General features: G+C 46.0%; 1 protein-coding gene across 1 annotated transcript; it reads left to right on the plus strand.

Moving 5' to 3' along the window:
- The first annotated feature begins 2,936 nt into the window (after nucleotides 1–2,936).
- LOC111534385 (E3 ubiquitin-protein ligase HERC2-like) lies at nucleotides 2,937–18,437 on the plus strand. The gene is made up of 10 exons (XM_026449862.2): nucleotides 2,937–3,154; nucleotides 7,624–7,777; nucleotides 13,355–13,462; nucleotides 14,925–15,056; nucleotides 15,494–15,652; nucleotides 15,738–15,854; nucleotides 16,768–16,893; nucleotides 17,332–17,485; nucleotides 17,867–17,982; nucleotides 18,083–18,437. The coding sequence occupies exons 1-6, from the start codon at nucleotides 3,134–3,136 to the stop codon at nucleotides 15,806–15,808; spliced, it is 645 nt and encodes a 214-aa protein (XP_026305647.1). The 5' UTR covers nucleotides 2,937–3,133; the 3' UTR covers nucleotides 15,809–15,854; nucleotides 16,768–16,893; nucleotides 17,332–17,485; nucleotides 17,867–17,982; nucleotides 18,083–18,437.
- Nucleotides 18,438–18,842: the final 405 nt, after the last annotated feature.

Raw genomic sequence — 18,842 nt, forward strand, 5'->3', positions numbered from 1 at the left:
ATTTGGTTTGCTGCTATTTTGTTGAAGATTTTTACATCTGTATTCATAAGGGATACGGCTCTGTAGTTTTCTTGTGATGTCTTTGCTTTGGGTATTATGGCAATATTGGTTTCATAGATTGGAGGGTGTTCCTTTCTCTTGTGTTTTTTGGAAGAGTTGGTGAAGGACTGGGGTTAATTCTTTAAATAGTTGGTAGAATTGTATCTGCTCTTCTGGCATATTCCCATCATTCTTTGAGTATTTCCTTTTTGGCACAACATAAAATTCTAGGCTCAACAAGATGTTTTAGGCTCCAACATAGGAATCAGTTGTTTCTCTGACAAGTCCTAGTTCTTTCTGGTGGAGAAGGGCATTTAGAGGTCAAGATCTGGGCCTTTCGTGTGCTTGTTGCTGTTTGGGTGACAGAGCTAGAGAATGAATATGTGTGCGTGTAACATAATAGGTACATGCATCAGTGTTCTGTTTTGTTTTGTTTTGTTTTAGACAGGGTCTTGTTCTGTTGGCCAGGCTGGAGTACAGTGGCACAATCTTGGCTCACTGCAGCCTCAACCTCCTGGTCTTAAGCCAACCTCAGCCTCGCAAGTAGCTAGAACTATAAGCATGCACCACCACACCTGGCTAATTTTTGTATTTTTTTCTTTTTTTTTTTTTTTAGAGATAGGTTTTCGCCATATTGCCCAGGGTGATCTTGGGCTGGGCTCGAGTGATCTGCCTGCCTCATCCTCTCAAAGTGCTGGGATTACGGGCATGAGCCACGTGGTGTTTGGCCCACATCAGTACATCAGTATTTATGTTGTTATAAATTTACATATATGGAAAACCACCGGTTCACACCAATATGATTGATTCTAATCCAACTGGGATTAATTCTAGTTTTCACCCTTTCTGTATTTATAACTTTCTTCTCTGACAGTGGGAAACCTGGCTCCTGTCATCAGCAGGCTGTTTACTTACAGTTCAGTCCCCTTAGATAATCAACCTCCAATCTTGGCTGTTCCCCACTCCGTGGTGGGCACCCTTCTTCCTCTGTACAGCCTCTGGCACTCCACGGTCACCCTATGTGACCTCTGCCCCCCCCCCCCCCACCTCCATGTTGACTCAGAGTGTGGCACCTTCCTCACTTGGCCTGGCCCTCCCTCTCCAACCCCCCATGTGTGGATGCCCTCCCCAGCCTGCCAGGGTGCTCCCCACACCAGGCCAGCCCCTACTCATGTGTGCTTCCTTGCCAGCCTTCTCACCTTGGGAGCAAACACTTTATTTTTAATTACATTTGGAACCCTTGATTTATTATGCTGTTACTGCTGGCAGAAAATATGTCCTACGGAAATTATTGATAACCATCCATGGTAAAAAGAAAGCCTCTATTTATGAATTAGGTGCTTGGAATCAACTTCTCATTTTTGGCAGTCTCCTGGTTTGAGGGTTTAATGCAGCACTTATTCGAGGAAGGCAACATTTTTGTTTTTAGGTAAAAGGATAATATGATTTCTTTCCCCCTAATTTATTTATGAGACATAGACATTATCCAAGTTGTAACCCTATATTTCTATTATTTCAGTTGTGGCTTGACTCATGAATTTAAGGCAAAGCAATTTTAATATTAGTATTAAGCTATACTTCATATTTTAGAATATGCCGCTTGTGATTTTCTTCCTTGGCAATTCTTCTAGACATATTTTCTTTGTGTGTGTGCATGTTTTTAAGACACCCTCATTAAAAAAAATGGTAGGTACATTTCAATCTCAAGACTAAAGATATTCTTGTTGATATGTTTCACTGAATGCTTTTGCTGTCCTTCAGTGAGTTATGTTCTGGAATGTCATCATTTATAATGAATTTCACTTCCTCCTTGGGTCTCCATGCAGAGGCAGGAGCAAGGTCTGTTTCCCTAAAGGGAGAAGAACCTTGTTCCTAAATCAGAGTGGTGTGATTTCCAGGGACCCGTTCCCCTAAGGGGAACATGTGGGGCTGTCCTTCCCCCAGCTTGTTTATGTTTGTGGAAAGAGTCACACTGGATTTGCTGAGGTCCAGAAAGCAGGAGAGAAAAGAGGCACTTCCCTGGCTCTTGTTCTTCCTCTGGGGAGCCAGACTGTGCCTGGGGGATGAGAAGGGGTTGACATACTCCTGCTTGGCACAGCGGTTCCCATGCTGGGTCAGAAGCGGTAGGAGTCCCTGGCTCTGACAAGGGCCTTTCCACTTTCCACAAGTTCAGTCCCGATGCTGCCCTCCAGGAGGCTCCTGTGTGCCGACAAGCCGGCGGGGGGGTGAGGCGCGGCCATCCTGGGCAAGGCACCTCCGTGGGGTGGGAGCTGGGGGTGCAGTGATGCTGCGAATTGACTCATAGCAAACAAGGAGAGGAGGTGAAGGATCAAGATGCGGTATGTTTAGGCTAACAGGGCAGGAATGGGAAGTACACGAGTGGTAATGAGAAGACTTTTATGTGTGATGTTTTCAGTGAACCCAAGGAGAGACAGACTATGGAGAGCATGTTACATGCCAGTGAGTCATTTGAAATGAGATTCCAGGAAAGAATTATGGAGAGGATCTAGACAAAATATATACAATTATAGAATACAAATGTAGTTTATAAACAATTTTGAGCATACCTTATGGGTAGATAATACAGGATGCAGCTTCATTCCAAAACTCCCCCTGTAGTATCTGCCTGTGCTCCAAACTTGGACCACGTAATAAATTGTCATTTCTTTGTAGCTTAAGTCCTCCCTTTTTGATAAATGCTATTGATAATACAACAGTTCATTGGTCTTGAAAACATAGTACATGGCTTGGTGGAGATTTTAGGGGCCGTCATTTCTTAATCTGTTTTCTTAAGGTCTTAAACACCTTCAGGTTTCTTACTCATTGGTATTCATGTGTTCTCTGAGTTTGTGGGTAAACTGGTGACTCTTTATCTCTTAACATATCATTCCTCATGTTAATTGTTGGATGTCATTTGACTTAGGATGTTGAAAGCCAAAATAAAGCAGCAGGTCTGGAGCCTCAGGCCTTGGATGAGTTCACCAGTCTGCTGATTGCGGATGACACCCGTGTGGTGGTGGACCTGCTCAAGCTGTCGGTGTGCAGCCGGGCCGGGGACAGGGGCAGGGATGTGCTGTCTGCGGTGCTTTCCGCTATGGGGACTGCCTACCCGCAGGTGAGTCTCAGGGAGGGCGGGGCCGTGTGACCCCACCTCCTCCACATGGGGCCAACCTCCTCTCCAAGGGAGAGCAGCTGTAGATCACCGGTGATCTTGTGCTGGATTTCAGCCTAGTAGACAGCAGGTTAGGAGCACTTCTTTAGAACAAAACGTTTTAGCATTTACCCCAGTGACATCCTTTACCTGTCTTTTGTTGTTTATTTTTTTGAGACGGAGTCTTGCTCTGTCGCCCAGGCTGGAGTGCAGTGGCACCATCTCGGCTCACTGCAAGCTCCACCTCCCAGGTTCACGCCATTCTCCTGCCTCAGCCTCCTGAGTAGCTGGGACTACAGGCGCCCGCCACCACGCTCCGCTAATTTTCTTTGTATTTTTAGTAGAGACGGGGTTTCACTGTGTTAGCCAGGATGGTCTGGATCTTCTGACCTCTTGATCCACCTGCCTCGGCCTCCCAAAGTGCTGGGATTACAGGCATGAGCCATTGCGCCTGGCGCCTTTACTTGTTTTAGAGCTGATTTGTGCATCTTTTTTTTTTTTTTTTTTTTTTTTTTTTTTTTGAGACGGGATCTACTCTGTCACCCAGGCTGGAGTGCAGTGGCATGATCTCGGCTCACTGCAACCTCTGTCTCCCGGGTTCACGCCATTCTCCTGCCTCAGCCTCCTGAGTAGCTGGAACTACAGACACCCACCACGACGCATGGCTAGCTTTTTTGCATTTTTAGTAGAGACAGGGTTTCATGGTGTTAGCCAGGATGGTCTCGATCTCCTGACCTTGTGTTCTGCCTGCCTCGGCCTCCCAAAGTGCTGGGATTACAGGTGTGAGCCACCGCACCCGGCCTGATTTGTGCATCTTTTTAAAAATGATTTGTCAGAGTTCTTTAAGTCCCTTTTCTATCGTATGTCTTCACAGTTTCCACCCCAGTTTATCTTTTGTTATTAGTTTGATATTTTTTTGCCATGTAGAGATTTTTAATTATTACATGATCAGATCTGTCAGTTTTTTTCATTTATGCCTTCTGAGTTTTGTATTATGCTAAAAAAAAAAAAATGCTTGCTTATGTGACATAAATAAATTCTTCCAAATTTTCTTCTAAGTGTTTTGAGACAGTCTCCTTCACCAGGGCTGGAGTGAGGTGGTGTGATCTCGGCCTCCTGGGATCACCTCTGCCTCCCGGGATCAAGTGATTCTTGTGCCTCAGTTCCCCGAGTAGCTGGGATTACAGGCGTGCTTCGATGCCTGGCTAATTTTTGTATTTTTAGTTGAGACAGGGTTTCACCATGTTGGCCCAGCTGGTCTCCAACTGCTAACCTCAAGTGATCCACCCACCTCAGCCTTCCAAAGTGCTGGGATTACAGGCATGAGCCACCACGCCCGGCCTTCTAAGTTTTTTATGATTTCATGTATTGTTTACATTTTTTAGGCACCTGGGATTTATTTTGATGTAAGAATAAAATAGGGATCCAACTTTATTTTTTTCCTAGATGGTAAACCGGTTGCCCTAACATCATTTATTGAACAATTCTTCTTTTCCCTGGTGATTTAAAAACCAGTTTTATCATATTCTAAATTCCTGTATGCATTTGGGTCTATTTACAAAACTTTTTAGACTCTAATACTATTGTATTTTAACTATTATAGCTTTAAAATGTTTTTAATGTTTGGTAGCACTGGGTCCATAGGACTTTGTCCTTGTGGAAATGTTCTGGACAGGAGCCATCTGGGACTGTTGGCACCAGCCACATACGACACTGAGCACTGAAATATGGCTAGTGCACCTGAGGAACTGAAGGTTTTAAAACACTCACCTTGAGGCACATGTGGCTCGTAGCTGTTGAACTGGTCTGTAGGGCTGCAGTATAAAGTGAGTGTCTTATTACTGTGTCTTAGAAATAGGACTGATCAGTCCTAAAGGCCGTGGGCTTCCTTAAGAACTCAATCAGCAGCCATGCTCTGCCCTGCCAGGGAGCCTGAGGTGTCCTGCCTGGCTACAGATACTTCGTCCCTTTCTCTGGGTAGAGGAAAGTCTTACTCTGTCGCTTAGTTTAGGCAGTTTCTGTGCTTGTTATGATTTTTGGCTTTAGTTAGAAGAATATTCTCTTTAAAGGAACTTCTAAAGTTTTTAAGTAGAATTAGATTTTTTAAAAAAATTCATTAAATGCAAGTTCATAGTCCTTTATCTGCAATTCTGGAACATTAAAGCTTCTGATAGTCAGAAATTTAGTAACTTACATGCTCACCAAAATGATAAAGCACTTAAGTAGAGCTGAGCAGTCTTGAAAGCACAGCAAAGGTTTGGTGGATATTTGAGGGGCTTGTTATTTCTTCATCTGCTATTCATGAAGAACTAAGAAGCTATAGGTTTCCTTTTTTCTAGTTTATTGAGATGAGTTACTTGGCATAATTCTAAGACATGAAATCGAGGTGAATTGCCATAAGCACTGTTACTATTTTTCATAAGTTTATTGCTTTTGTGAGAGCGAAGGGTATGAATGAGAACTTCAGTTTAAAATAATTCTGAGCCTTTGCCATGCACATCCCGCATTCTCAGTACAGAGGGTAGGGGTTACCTTTATATATGGACGAGGAAACTGAGGCTGAGAGGTTGTTACAGCTTGAGGACACTCACTTTGCTGGTAGGTGGAAGAGATGGGTTGGAACCCTGAGTGCTCTGAGCCCCAGCTCTGTCATGACCCCTCTGCAGATGATGCCTTTGACAGAGCAGCCTTTGAAGGCCAGAGCCCCTGGTCAACTCTGCACACGGGCACTTGATGATGCCGACATCTGCTTTCAGTAACTCAACCAGGTTCTAGGAGAGACAGGAATAAGGATACGGCCGTTTTCATACTACCCTTGCCAGGTTGGCAAGATGGCTATTTCTGTGTCCTGCCCTAACCTGATATTTGGGACTCAGAGAGAGAAATTTAGATTTTAAATCATGCCTCTATGACAGTGATATTAGTTTGTTATTAATTTATAATAATATGTTTACTAAGCAAAGCTATTTCTTACCTACATATGAGGAAAAATAGAGAAAAGAATAATCTATTTCTAAAAAGTATAGAATGGGCATTAGAAGAGTTTTATTTTTTTCTGGATTAAAAATTTTAGGGTTAATAGATTATTGCTATTATGACATTCTCTCATTTATTTTTAAAAATAACAGAGGTTATAATCACCTCTCTTAACCTTAATTGTAAAAGGTTACAATTGGTGATTGTGAATCACCAGTAATTTTTAAAATAAAATAAGAACACTGTGGATTGTTGAGAATGTGGCGTGGGTCTGACCCCTAGTGTACTGGGTCAGGAGGGGCAGCCGTGTTGGGGTCGGTGGTCCCTCGTGTCACAGACGCTCTGTCCGGCCTGGGCGGCTTGATGGTTCCTGATTCCTGTCCCTCCCACCGGGCTCCGCTGCCTTCTGGGATTGTGGCCATTTTCACCCACTGGGTGCTCCTTCCCTTGATAGTTTTGTTTCCGAGGCCAACTTTCCTCACTAGGAAGTGATCATGTCTTGGTGTGAAATGAAGCTGTTGTTACCACGGTGTTTCATCTGATCAGCTGGCACGTGTTAAGTGTTGTGTGTGTTGGGAGCCTTCCAACTACTTTTTTTCTTTTTCTTTTTCTTTTTTTTTTTTTTGAGACAGAGCCTCTCTCTGTCCATAAGGCTGGAGTACAGTGGCGCATTCTTAGCTCTGCAACCTTCACCTCCTGAGTTCAAGCGATTCTCCTGTCTCAGCCTCCTGAGTAGCTGGGACTACAGGCACAGGCCCCCACACCCAGCTGATTGTTTGTATTTTTAGTAGAGGTGGGGTTTCACCATATTGGCCAAGCTGGTCTCGAACTCCTCACCTCAAGTGATCTGCCTGCCTCAGCCTCCCAAAGTGTTTATATTACAGGCATGAGCCACTGCACTACACCCAATGACTTTTTTTTTTTTTTTTTTTTTTGAGACACAGTCTTGCTTGGGTCACCCAGGCTGGGGTGCAATGGTGCGATCTCGGCTCACCACAACCTCTGCCTCCTGGGTTCAAGCGATTCTCCTGCCTCAGCCTCCTGAGTAGCCAGGATTACAGGCGTGCGCCACAATGCCTGGCTAATTTTGTATTTTTAGTAAAGATGGGTTTTTTTCCGTGTTGGTCAGGCTGGTCTTGAACTCCCGACCTCAGGTGGTCTGCCTGCCTTGGCCTCCCAAAGTGCTGGGATTACAGGCATGAGCCACCAGGCCTGGCCCCAACAACTTTTTAATATAGATCATCTCTAAACTTCACAGCACCTTTCAAGCTCTGTGCTGTCTGTTTTATGTGCAAGGAAGCCTAGCCCTGATTTGAACTCAATTTCTCAAACTCCAGGCCCTCCAGTCTGCTACCCTGTCCTTGTGGAGGTCTGGAGCAGGACGGACAGAGGTGGCATGCAGGTGACCAGGTGTGGAACTGTCGGCCTCTTCGTTCATGTCCTTGCTTCCTCCCCAGGTGGCAGATATGCTGTTGGAGCTCTGCGTCACCGAGTTGGAGGATGTGGCCACAGACTCGCAGAGCGGCCGCCTCTCTTCTCAGCCTGTGGTGGTGGAGAGCAGCCACCCTTACACCGATGACACCTCCACCAGCGGCACCGTGAAGATAGCAGGTACGGGGCTGGCCCCAGGGAGGAGCTGCAGCGTTTCCGCCTTCAGAACGGTGTGATTCTCTAATTGCTTCAGTAGAAACAGCCGTCTCCGTTTTATAAAAAGAAGATACAGAATTGCGTCAGAATCACTTTTCTCCCCTTTTCTAACAAACTTCTTTTGCACAATAAATCATACAGAAAGTCACACAAAGTAAATGTTTAGCGTCATGATAATCAGACAGACGCCCTAGTCGTCATGACCCAGGTCTAGATGTAACCTGTGGCAGATTGCGGAAGCCCTCAGCCTGTCCCCTGCCGTCCCTCTGTGTGATGCTGTCCTGACCTTGAGCCATCACTGACTTGCATTTCTGGACAGCTTCTGTTACCCATGTATGTATCTTTCTTTTGTTTTTAACAACTCAAGAAAAATTATTAAGAAGAAAATCGTTGAGGCCCTGGCCTTTGATGCGGCAGGCTTCTCTGCAGCCTGAATCTGCTGACCGGACACGCGTGCTGCTGTTCAGTGTGTTCCTCAGGCCCGTCCTGCCAGGTGCTGCCTGATTCGGAGGCCCATAAGTTCCGCCCCTTTCATCAGCTCCTTAGTGGCTGTGGCTCAGCCTCAGCAGACCCCTCCTGCCTGTCTTTCTTTTGTGACATCAGCAGCCCCTGAGGCTTATTAGCACCCGAGGCCGTTGGCCCACAACGGGCTACAAACGGTACTATTCTGGTGGAATCATCTCTTGCTTATTTATTAGCTGGAGTACTTTCTTATAAAGAGACATTTCCCCTCATCCTATAGTTGGTTGCCCAAGATGCTGTTGGCCTGAGAAAGACAGAAGCTTGATTCTTCCTTCTGTTTACCAGAGAATGAATTGGTTTCCTATCATTTCTTGAAGGTGACCTTTTCTTTTTAATATTGTTATGAACTCATGGATTGAAACATATGTGATTGTTTTACTTTATTGTGATTATCTTTGTTAAAGCTGAGATTATCCTGTTTCTAGACAGTGGCAGCCTCTTCAGTGTGGCTCCTGAAGTGATTCCGGTGGTCTTTGGTAGCATCCAGGCAGTCTGAACACGGTGACCTTGTTTTTTTGTAGGTTGCCACTCTTCACCTGGGATCTGCCCTGGATTCTTTTGAGTTCATACTGATACTTTAAAATGTTTTTCTTTTATTTATTTCGTATATTTTATTTATGTATTTATTTGTTTAGAGACAGGATCTTGCTCTGTCACCCAGGCTGGAGTGCAGTAGTGCAGTTATAGCTCACTGTAGCCTCGAATTCCCGGGCTCAAGTGATCCTCCTGCCTCAGCCTCCTGAGTAGCTAGGAGTACAGTCGCATGCCACCTCGCCTGGCTAATTAATGTGCTGATTCCTTCTACTCAAATTCAAAAGTACAAGGTCTGTACTTCTTCTGTTACATCTGCCTCTCTTTTCTTCCATATCAAATCCTGTTTCCAAGATAGTGTTTGATAAAATATCTCTTGATTTTTCATTTGCTTTACGTAACCACATTGCATATATGACAGACTTAGGGTATAATTTCAATACTGCCAACATCAGTATAATTACTGAAATTCTTAAAAATCTTAGAATATGCCCTAATTTCCTTAAATGTATTAAGATAATTATACTGCATCTACAAGAGCATAATAGCTGTTACATACCATACTTTCTTTCAGTCTTCAAGTCTTAGTTTTACTGACTGGTCCTTGTGGGGTCTGAAGTGCGCTCTACTGAGTTCCTCATTAGCCCCTGAGATCAGACTTGTCCACGAGAGTTTTTGTCCTTTGAATTTGAAAGGTAGTTTTTCTGGGTATTAAAACCTTGTGGTCACGTCTTTTTCCTCTGTGAAAATGATAACATCTTTTCCTCTTAGAAGTCACGTGTGTTTTTTCAGTAATTTTACTAGAATGTACGTTCGTGTGGCTGTTCTCGGTGATGTTCCTGGTTAGAAGCCGCGTGTGTTTTTCTCAGTAATTCTACTAGAATGTATGTTCGTGTGGCCGTTCTTGGCGATGTTCTCAGTTGGAAGCCATGTGTTGTCTCGGTAATTCTAGAATGTACGTTCGTGTGTCCGTTCTCGGCAATGTTCTTGGTTAGAAGCTGCACGTGTTTTCTTGGTAATTCTACTAGAATGTAGGTCCGTGTGGCCGTTCTTGGCGATGTTCTCAGTTAGGAGCCACTTGTGTTTTCTCAGCATTTCTACTAGAATGTGCGTTCATGTGGCCGTTCTTGGCGATGTTCTCAGAAGTCGCGTGTGTTTTCTCAGTAATTTTACTAGAATGTGCGTTCGTGTGGCCATTTTGGTGAAGAGCCGCTTGTGTTTTCTTGTTAATTTTACTGGAATGTGCATTCGTGTGGCCGTTGTCAGCGATGTTCTTGGTTAGCAGCCGCGTGTGCTTTCTCGGTGATTTTACTAGAGTGTGTGTTTGTGTGGCCATTCTCAGCAATGTTCTCGGTTAGAAGCCGTGTGGGTTTTCTTGGTAATTTTACTAGAATGTGCGTTCTTGTGGCCGTTCTGTACTAGAATGGGTGTTTGTGTGACCATTCTTGGTGATGTTCTCTGTTGGAAGTCGCGGTGGCTGTTCTCAGCCATGTTCTTGAGAAATCGCATGTGCTTTTTCGGTAATTTTACTAGAACGCGTCCATGTGGCCATTCTCAGCAACGTTCCCGGTTAGAAGTTGCATGTGGTTTTTTGGTAATTTTACTAGAACGTGCGTTCGTGTGGCCATTCTCGGCGATGTTCCCAGTTAGAAGTTGTGTGTGTTTTTTCAGTAATTTTAGTAGAATGTGCATTCGTGTGGCTATTATCGGTGACGTTCCCAGTTGGCCGTTCTTGGTGATGTTCCCGGTTAGAAGTTGTGTGTGTTTTTTTGGTAATTTTACTAGAATGTGTGTTCGTGTGGCTGTGTGTTTTTTCAGTAATTTTACTAGAATATGCATTTGTGTGGCCGTCCTCGGTGATGTTCCCAGTTAGAAGTCACGTGAGTTTTTTCGATAATTTTACTAGAATGTGCGTTTGTCGCATGTTCTCGTGATGTTCCCGGTGAGAAGCCGCGTGTGTTTCCTTGGTGATTTTTCCAGAGTGCGCGCCCGCGGGGCCGTTCTCAGTGATGTTCTCCGTGAGAAGCCCGGTGATGTTCTCGGTGAGAAGCTGAGTGTTTTTTCTCGGTGTTTTTACTAGAACGTGTGTCCGCACGGCTGTTCTCGGTGATGTTCTTGGTGAGAAGCCCGGTGATGTTTTTGGTGAGAAGCCGCGTGTGTTTTCTTGGTGATTTTACTAGAATGTGTGTCCGCGTGGCCGTTCCTGGTGTTATCTGTGAGAAGCCGCGTGCGTTTTTTCAGTGATTTTACTAGAACGTGCCTTTGCACGGCCGTTCTCGGTGATGTTCTCGGGTGAGTGGTGCTCCTTTAGTCTGTCGTCCCAAGTCTGTTTTGCAGGACATTCTCTTGAATTGCAATCTGCAGTGTTTGTTCTGTAACCTTGCTTAGCAGTCTTTTCTAGGGACACTTGGTCCCTAGCAAACTATCCATGCATTGGATAGTTCATGCCTTTTAGAGTTAATGTTGGTTACTTTCTCTTTCAAGTACCTTTTACCTCTGTTTCTTTTTAAACAATTTTCTCCTTTTTTCCTATTTGTCTTAAGGTAACATCTGCTGTATTTATTTGATTTTACACTCTGTTTTAGTCTCCACTGGAATGTAGTTTTGTTTTCATTGTAATTCTGTCTTCAGCTTTATTTAATTTTTTGGTTTTCCTGTCTGATTTCTGTGGTTCTTTCATGTCTTGTATCATTTTTCTAATTTCACTCCATTTGTTTTGAAATGATCAGGATTGATGTGTTTAGTGGGCATATCTTTCTGTCCTGCTTTTATTGCCTATAGGGATGTTATTTTGTTCCTTATTCTCACTTTTTTTTTTTCTGGAGACGGAGTCTTGCTCTGACACCCAGACTGCAGTGCAGTGGCATGATTCTGACTCACTGCAGCCTCGACCTCCCAGGCTCAAGCCATCCTTCCCCATCAGCCTTCTGAAAAGCTGGGACTACGGGCTTGTGCCACCACGCATGGTTAACTTATTTTTATTTTTTGTGGAGATGAGTCTCTCTGTGTTGCCCAGTCTTGTCTCAAACTCCTGGGCGCAAACGATTCTTCCGGCTGGGCCTCCCAAAGTGTTGAGAATTACAGATGTGAGCCACCGTGCCCAGCCTATTCCCTTTTTCTTACAATAACTTTTTATTGTATTTGGTCTTATACTTTTATCTTGCTCATTTTTATGTGAAATCATTTTTCTTGAACTTTTAGAATGAGGTGAGATTCAGAAAAGCTTTGTCACTTTGTCGTCCAGGTTGGGGTACAGTGGTACGACCTTGGCTCACTATAGCCCCAACCTCTGGACTCAAGCGATCCCCTTCCTTAGCCTCCTGAGTAACTGGGACTATAGGCCGTGTCCAGCTAATTTTAAACATTTTATGTAGAGAAGGGATTTCACCATGTTGTCCAGGCCTGTCTTGAACTCCTGAGCTCAAGCAAGCTAGCTGCCTTGGTCTCCCAAAGTGCTGGGATTACAGGCGTGTACCACTACATCTGGCCCAGAAAAGCGTTTTTAAACTTTAAGTATTACTTCATGATAGCAATGTAAAGAACAAAGGATATTCCTAGTCAACATTTGCCTAGACGAAAATCTTGTGACCCTTTTTCTCTTCTGTTTCTCTCTCGCTTTATATCCAGTCCACCAATAAATCCTGTTTTCTCTGCTTTTTAAAATATATTCCAAATTCAACCCATTTCTCCCTAACTGTAGACATTCTGGGCTAGAGCACCGTGGGGTCTCCCCCGGTTTATCATCCCAGCAATCACATCCTAGCTGCCTCCCTGTGTTCCTGCTCCACTCCCCACCTCCTGTGGTCTCCCCAGAATCAGCCCCCAACAGAGCATCCAGAGATAGTATCTTAAAACCAGTCTGAGCCTCTCAACCCTGTAACCGTGGGAGAGGACCTGAGCCCCTGCCCCACATCCTTCCTCCTTCCTTCCTTCCCCGTCCTACCTCTTTCCTGGCCATCCTCTGCCATCCTCTGCTAGACCTTAAAGATCTTCCAGCCTGAAGGAAAACTCTTGTGCCTCTGCTCGCACACCTCTCACAGCAGACGTGCAGGTTCTCCACACCAAGCGATTCTCCAGTTCTCTGGACACGCCGGGAGTTGAGGTGCTCCTCACTCCCCAGCTGACCCACAACTGCCGTCTGACTGGGCTGCACTTTGGGCATTCCCGCAGCCCCTGGTCAGTGTGAGCTTCGCTGTAAAGCTTGGTCGGGGAGTGAAAAGTCTGCCCAGGAGTGACAGCACAAAACAGATTGGCCAAGTGGAAGTGTTTTCTGGCCCTCCAGCCCACGGACATGATCTTCAGTGGGGATGAGCTGGGGAAAGGGGCGGGTAGTCTGAGATGCTTGTCTTTGAGGCCAGTTCTTTGACTTTCTGCTGTTCATCACTGTTAAACGTGGTTTTAGTTTCACTGTTTCTCCTTGGTGCACTGTTTCTACTTTGGGTGCTGATCTGAAGTGGTTGCTACGTTTTGTGTTCTCCTGTCCTCCAGGTGCAGAAGGACTCAGGGTGGAATTTGACCAGCAGTGCTCCACGGAGAGGCGCCATGACCCTCTCACAATCATGGACGGCGTCAACAGGATCGTCTCCGTGCGGTCAGGTAAGGACGGAGGTTGAGCCAGGATTGTCTCCGTGCGGTCAGGTAAGGACAGGAGGTTGAGCAGGGTGTCATCTGCCCACCTGTGTCTCCATAGACACAAACCTTCACATTTGTAGGACAGAATGCTGCTACTGTATTCTCATGGAAGTCTTGAGGGAGGGACAAAACGCTATTCAGCTGTGAAACACAGTAGGTTTGCTTGCCTCTTCCCCATACTTTTAAAAACAGTAATTATCTGTGATATGTGCACCATATTCCTGTCAGATGGGCTCTACCTCACCGGACAGTTGCAGAAGGTGCTGGAGATGTGTGGGGTGCCAGGGCTTGTGTGAGGTTGTGGTTGGCATACTACAGAGCTTCTTCAAGGGGTTTGTTTCTTACTGGCTACAGCGAGGGCATGGCCAGTATGGAGTGACTTCTGTATGTAGATGGAGGCAGCCACGTGTCTGGCTTGTCTCTGCTACTAGGCTCCATGAGGCCAGCGGGCGCAGATGAGGACATCTGGGGGGGTTTGTGAAACGCTCTTTTACCGAGTATTTTAGAATTGGCAGTGCAGGAGTGTGTTTGCACCTTTTAAGACCTCTTTATCCTTCATCTCAAGTGTTTCCTGTAAAGGGCCAGGTAATGCAGCCTCTGTCATAACAACATGCAGACTGGATGCCAGTGAATGGGCATGGCTGTGTCCCAGGAAAGCTTTATTCACACGGCATTGCTTACTTAGGTAAAGCTTTGCATGAAGTGGTCTGGTCCCGGTGGGCGTGGGTTTTTCTGGTGCTTTGACAGATGTCTGCCAGTGTAGTTTTCAGTAGTGTTGTTGGATATGACAGTTTCTCTGCGTCCAGCAGAAAGTCCTTATGGGCCATCCCTGAGCTGCTGCCAGATGGTCCTTCTGAAGCAGAAATCTAACAGGTTCTCTTGGCCTTCTGAGATGCTGTAATGCACCACCGCTCCTGTCCACAGCAGCCAGGCCCTCTGCTCCCTCGAGGGCGGCCTCCTCTGGGCCGTGCTGAACCACACACGTGGGCCCTTTGTTGGGACAGCTAGGGTTCTTCTTCCTTCTGCTGCCTGGCCACCTGGTTGTATCAGAGCTTTCCCGGGGAACATCCCCATGGCCCCTGGCCTGGTGTGTGCTGGAGACCCGGAGGCCACTCACTGTATCCTGGCTGTGTGGGGTCATTTCCCCACTGGGTGGTGGCTTCTGCCAGGGCAGTGCCTCCCGCCTGCCCTCAGTTTGCTGGGTACCTGGTACAGGGGCTGAATGAGTGTTTGCTGAAGAATGGTATGTATTAAAATGTGAATCCCAAGAGTGATGTGTCACTGTGCACTTCAGCTTGGAAGAGCGTGGACTGGAGGAACTAGCTCTTCACACGTGGCGGAAATCCTTCTGCTTTGTGTCTAAGGAGGTTTGTGTTGATTGGATGGTGGGATGAAGCTAACCCCGGGGTGCGCTTTCCTCCTCCAGGCCGAGAGTGGTCCGACTGGTCCAGCCAGCTGCGCGTCCCGGGGGATGAGTTAAAGTGGAAGTTCATCAGCGATGGGTCTGTGAATGGCTGGGGCTGGCGCTTCACCATCTATCCCATCATGCCAGCTGCTGGTAAGGGAGGGGCTTCTGGCGATCAAGGTTAGATGACTGGCTGTGGATTGTTTTTGGAGCAACACGGATGCGTGCACATTTCCACGTAGTGCCTGACGGCCTGCCTTCTGCTGTGTTGGAGTGAGTGCTCCCACAGGCCCCACTGAGGCGTGGAACAGAACACAGAGAACTGTCCCAGCTGTCCAGCTGCCAGGCTCACACTCCTCCTCACCTGGTGTGGAAGGAGTTGTTGCTGGTGCAGTTCTCAAGGCTTTTGGTTTATAGTGGAAGTGTGAGTGTGAAGAGCGAGACTCATGGACTCGCAGCGGCATGTGTGGGCACACCAGCTGTTGCCTTCTGGTGGGTGGGGCTGGGTGGAGCCGCCCTTGTTCGTTGGCTTCTTATGGGGTGGTCCCTAGCTTGTGAAACACGGGGATGTTCACAGTGCTCATTCACAGGCCCTAAGGAACTCCTGTCGGACCGCTGCATCCTCTCCTGCCCATCCATGGACTTGGTGACGTGTCTGTTAGACTTCCGACTCAACCTTGCCTCCAACAGAAGCATCGTCCCTCGCCTTGCGGCCTCGCTGGCGGCGTGTGCACAGCTGAGTGCCCTAGGTAAATGGCACTGTTACAGTTACACCTGTCTTCCTACTTGGAAGAAACCATCAGACTTCTGATACTTTCTCTCTGCTCATTTCAGCCGCCAGTCACAGAATGTGGGCCCTTCAGAGGTTGAGGAAGCTGCTTACAACTGAATTTGGACATAATTAACATAAATAGGCTGCTTGGAGAAAATGATGGGGAAACAAGAGCTTTGGTATGGAGCATTCTAGTACAATTTCTAGATTTGTGACCTTTGGGGAATAAAATGTTGCTTTCGTAGTCTGTTTAAACCTCTAAATCATTGAGAAGAGTTGGGGAATTTCACATAAGAAAAAGGAGGCCTTGGGCCGGGCGCAGTGGCTCATGCCTGTAATCCCAGCACTTTGGGAGGCCGAGGCGGGAGGATCACGAGGTCAGGAGATCGAGACCATCCTGGCTAACACGGTGAAAACCTGTCTCTACTAAAAATACAAAAAATTAGCCGGGCGTGGTGGCGGGCACCTATAATCCCAGCTACTCGGGAGGCTGAGGCAAGAGAATGGCGTGAACCCAGGAGGTGGAGATTGGAGTGAGCCGAGATGGTGCCACTGCACTCCAGTCTGGGTGACAGAGCAAGATTCCATCTCAAAAAAAAAAAAAAAGAATAAGGAGGCCTTGGTCTCATCCAGACTTTGCGCAGTTGCAGTGTATACTGAGTTCAGGTTGGACTTTGATTTTGTGAAAATCTGTGGACAGCTGTGAACACAGGATTGTGTTGATTGGACTTTACAATGAGGCTAACTGACGGCCTCCCCTGTATTTTGCTGACTAAAGTAGTCCCTTTTGATCCTACCCATGGGAGGAGACAGGCAGCATTTGTGGGCCAGAGAGGGACTGTTTCTCTGGAAGCGGATGTACTGAAATCAATGTAAACAAACATTCTGAGATGAGTCTTCAGACTCCTCTTTTTTATTTTAGTGTTCATGTTCTTTTAGCTTTTTTCCTACTTGAGAATTTCGATAAGCTTTTTTGTTTTTTAGAAGAAATAGTACCAATGTAATAAAACTTTTGACCATAGAAACAAATGGTCACCCTCCCCTGCAGCCTGGATTCCTGTGATGGAGGAATACTGTTCTGTTGTTTCTTAGAGTTTTGTAGGTAGTGCTCTTGCTGCTTTGGTGAAAGGTCTTCCAGAAGCTTTGCAGAGGCAGTTTGAATATGAAGATCCAATTGTGAGGGGTGGCAAACAGCTGCTCCACAGCACGTTCTTTAAGGTAATGTTTGACTTATTTTTTAAAGTGACAATAGAGCTATTTGACTGAAAGAGCCACTGAGAGCTGTCATGTGCAGTGTGTGTGTTTTAGGCCTCTGAGGGCAGCTGTAGGTACTGCTGAAGTCAAATATGAAAAAATCTCAAGAAATGGTCGTGTAATCTGAACCCTTAAATCATAAGCCTGTCACCGTTAGCATGCCTTGAGATGCACAGGTGTTCTTGTCACTTAATGGCAGGCAGCAAGAGTTGTAGCAGTTCTATAGCAGGTGGCTAGGAACGGTCAGAGATCTATCTCCACATCACTGATGGTGGCCGTATCCTTGCTGTGCCCATGGCAGTCATCCTGGAATAGGAGGTCCTGCGGAAGGAGTCACAGAAACCTTGGCCTGTTCACTGCATTTCTGAGTGTCCCTGTGTTTGTCATTTTCGATGCCTGCAGGTACTGGTAGCTCTTGCTTGTGACCTGGAGCTGGACACTCTCCCTTGCTGTGCCGAGACACAAGTGGGCGTGGTTCCGGAGGTACTGCATGGCCTCCCGCGTTGCTGTGGCCCTTGACAAAAGAACACCGTTGCCCCGTCTGTTTCTTGATGAGGTATTGCATGATATTTTGGAGTCACTTTTGGGATGCGAAAACATTCTTTAGCTATAGTGTAAAAACATACCAATATTATGAGACACAGAAAAATTTCGCTTGCCAAGGAATGTCAAAGAAAATAACACATAGGTGAAAGTGAGTGAACTGTCACTGTGAATTTCAGTTAAAGTTTATTTTTAGTAAAATACAGATAGATTGATACTGTCTAGACATGATTAATATGTTAGACTTGATGCAGTCATTATTGGCTTTGCCCAATAATGCAGTGTTGCTCTTCCCTCAGATTTTCAGGCAGGGATTCTTTCTGTCTTTCCTTAGTATTTATCTATTTTGTTGAGATGAGTGTTTGATTTGTAACATCATCATAATTTTGTTTAGGTGGCTAAGAAAATTCGTGAATTAATGGCAGACAGCGAAAACATGGATGTTCTGCATGAGAGCCACGACGTCTTTAAAAGAGAGCAGGATGAGCAGCTTGTGCAGTGGATGAACAGGTTATTCTATTAGAAATAAGCAGTAATGTTGATCGAGAGCGCGAGAGGCCGTGTGCGTTGTTCTTTCCCATGGCAAATGCTCACTTGATGTTTGTTGTAGGCGACCAGATGACTGGACTCTCTCTGCTGGTGGCAGTGGAACAATTTATGGATGGGGACATAATCATAGGGGCCAGCTCGGGGGCATTGAAGGTGCAAAAGTCAAAGTCCCCACTCCCTGTGAAGCCCTCGCAACTCTCAGACCCGTGCAGTTAATCGGAGGGGAGCAGACCCTCTTTGCCGTGACGGCTGATGGGAAGGTAAGGGCGCTTTTTCTGTGTCACAGGGTCATTGAGCCTGAGACAGTTGTGGCTAAAGGTATGTGTGGTTCTTAGCACATGCAAGGATCCGTACTCAGGACTGATAGTACTGTGGTATGCAGGAAGCAGCTAGAGTTCCAAGATATTTTTGTATAATCTTTAAATTAAAAAAAAATTTTTTTGAGACAGAGTTTTGCTCTTGTTGCCTAGGCTGGAGTGCAATGATACGGTCTTGTCTCACTGCAACCTCTGCCTCCCGGGTTCAAGCAATTCTCCTGCCTCAGCCTCCCGAGTGGCTGGGATTACAGACGCCCGCCACCACTCCTGGCTAACTTTTGTATTTTTGGTAGAGACAGGATTTCACGATGTTGACCAGGCTGGTCTCGAACTCCTGACCTCAGATGATCCGCCCACCTCGGCCTCCCAAAGTGCTGGGATTACAGATGTGAGAGCCACCACGCCTGGCCAGTTTTTTTTTTAGTTTTGAAAATACGTCATGTATACAAAAGTATTACAATTTTTGTTTGCGTATCACTCATTAGATGTATTTCTTGTTTGCTA

The sequence above is a fragment of the Piliocolobus tephrosceles genome, unplaced genomic scaffold (genome assembly GCF_002776525.5).
Source record: "Piliocolobus tephrosceles isolate RC106 unplaced genomic scaffold, ASM277652v3 unscaffolded_1488, whole genome shotgun sequence".
In the NCBI taxonomy this organism is placed as follows: Eukaryota; Metazoa; Chordata; class Mammalia; order Primates; family Cercopithecidae; genus Piliocolobus; species Piliocolobus tephrosceles.

Bases quoted from the DNA above. Each gene is read 5' to 3' on its own strand.
- LOC111534385 (XM_026449862.2), top strand. From the start codon at position 3,134: ATGGGGACTGCCTACCCGCAG. The intron at 3,155-7,623 runs GTGAGTCTCAGG...CTTCCTCCCCAG, and splicing joins TGGGGACTGCCTACCCGCAG to GTGGCAGATATGCTGTTGGA. The intron at 7,778-13,354 runs GTACGGGGCTGG...CCTGTCCTCCAG, and splicing joins CGGCACCGTGAAGATAGCAG to GTGCAGAAGGACTCAGGGTG.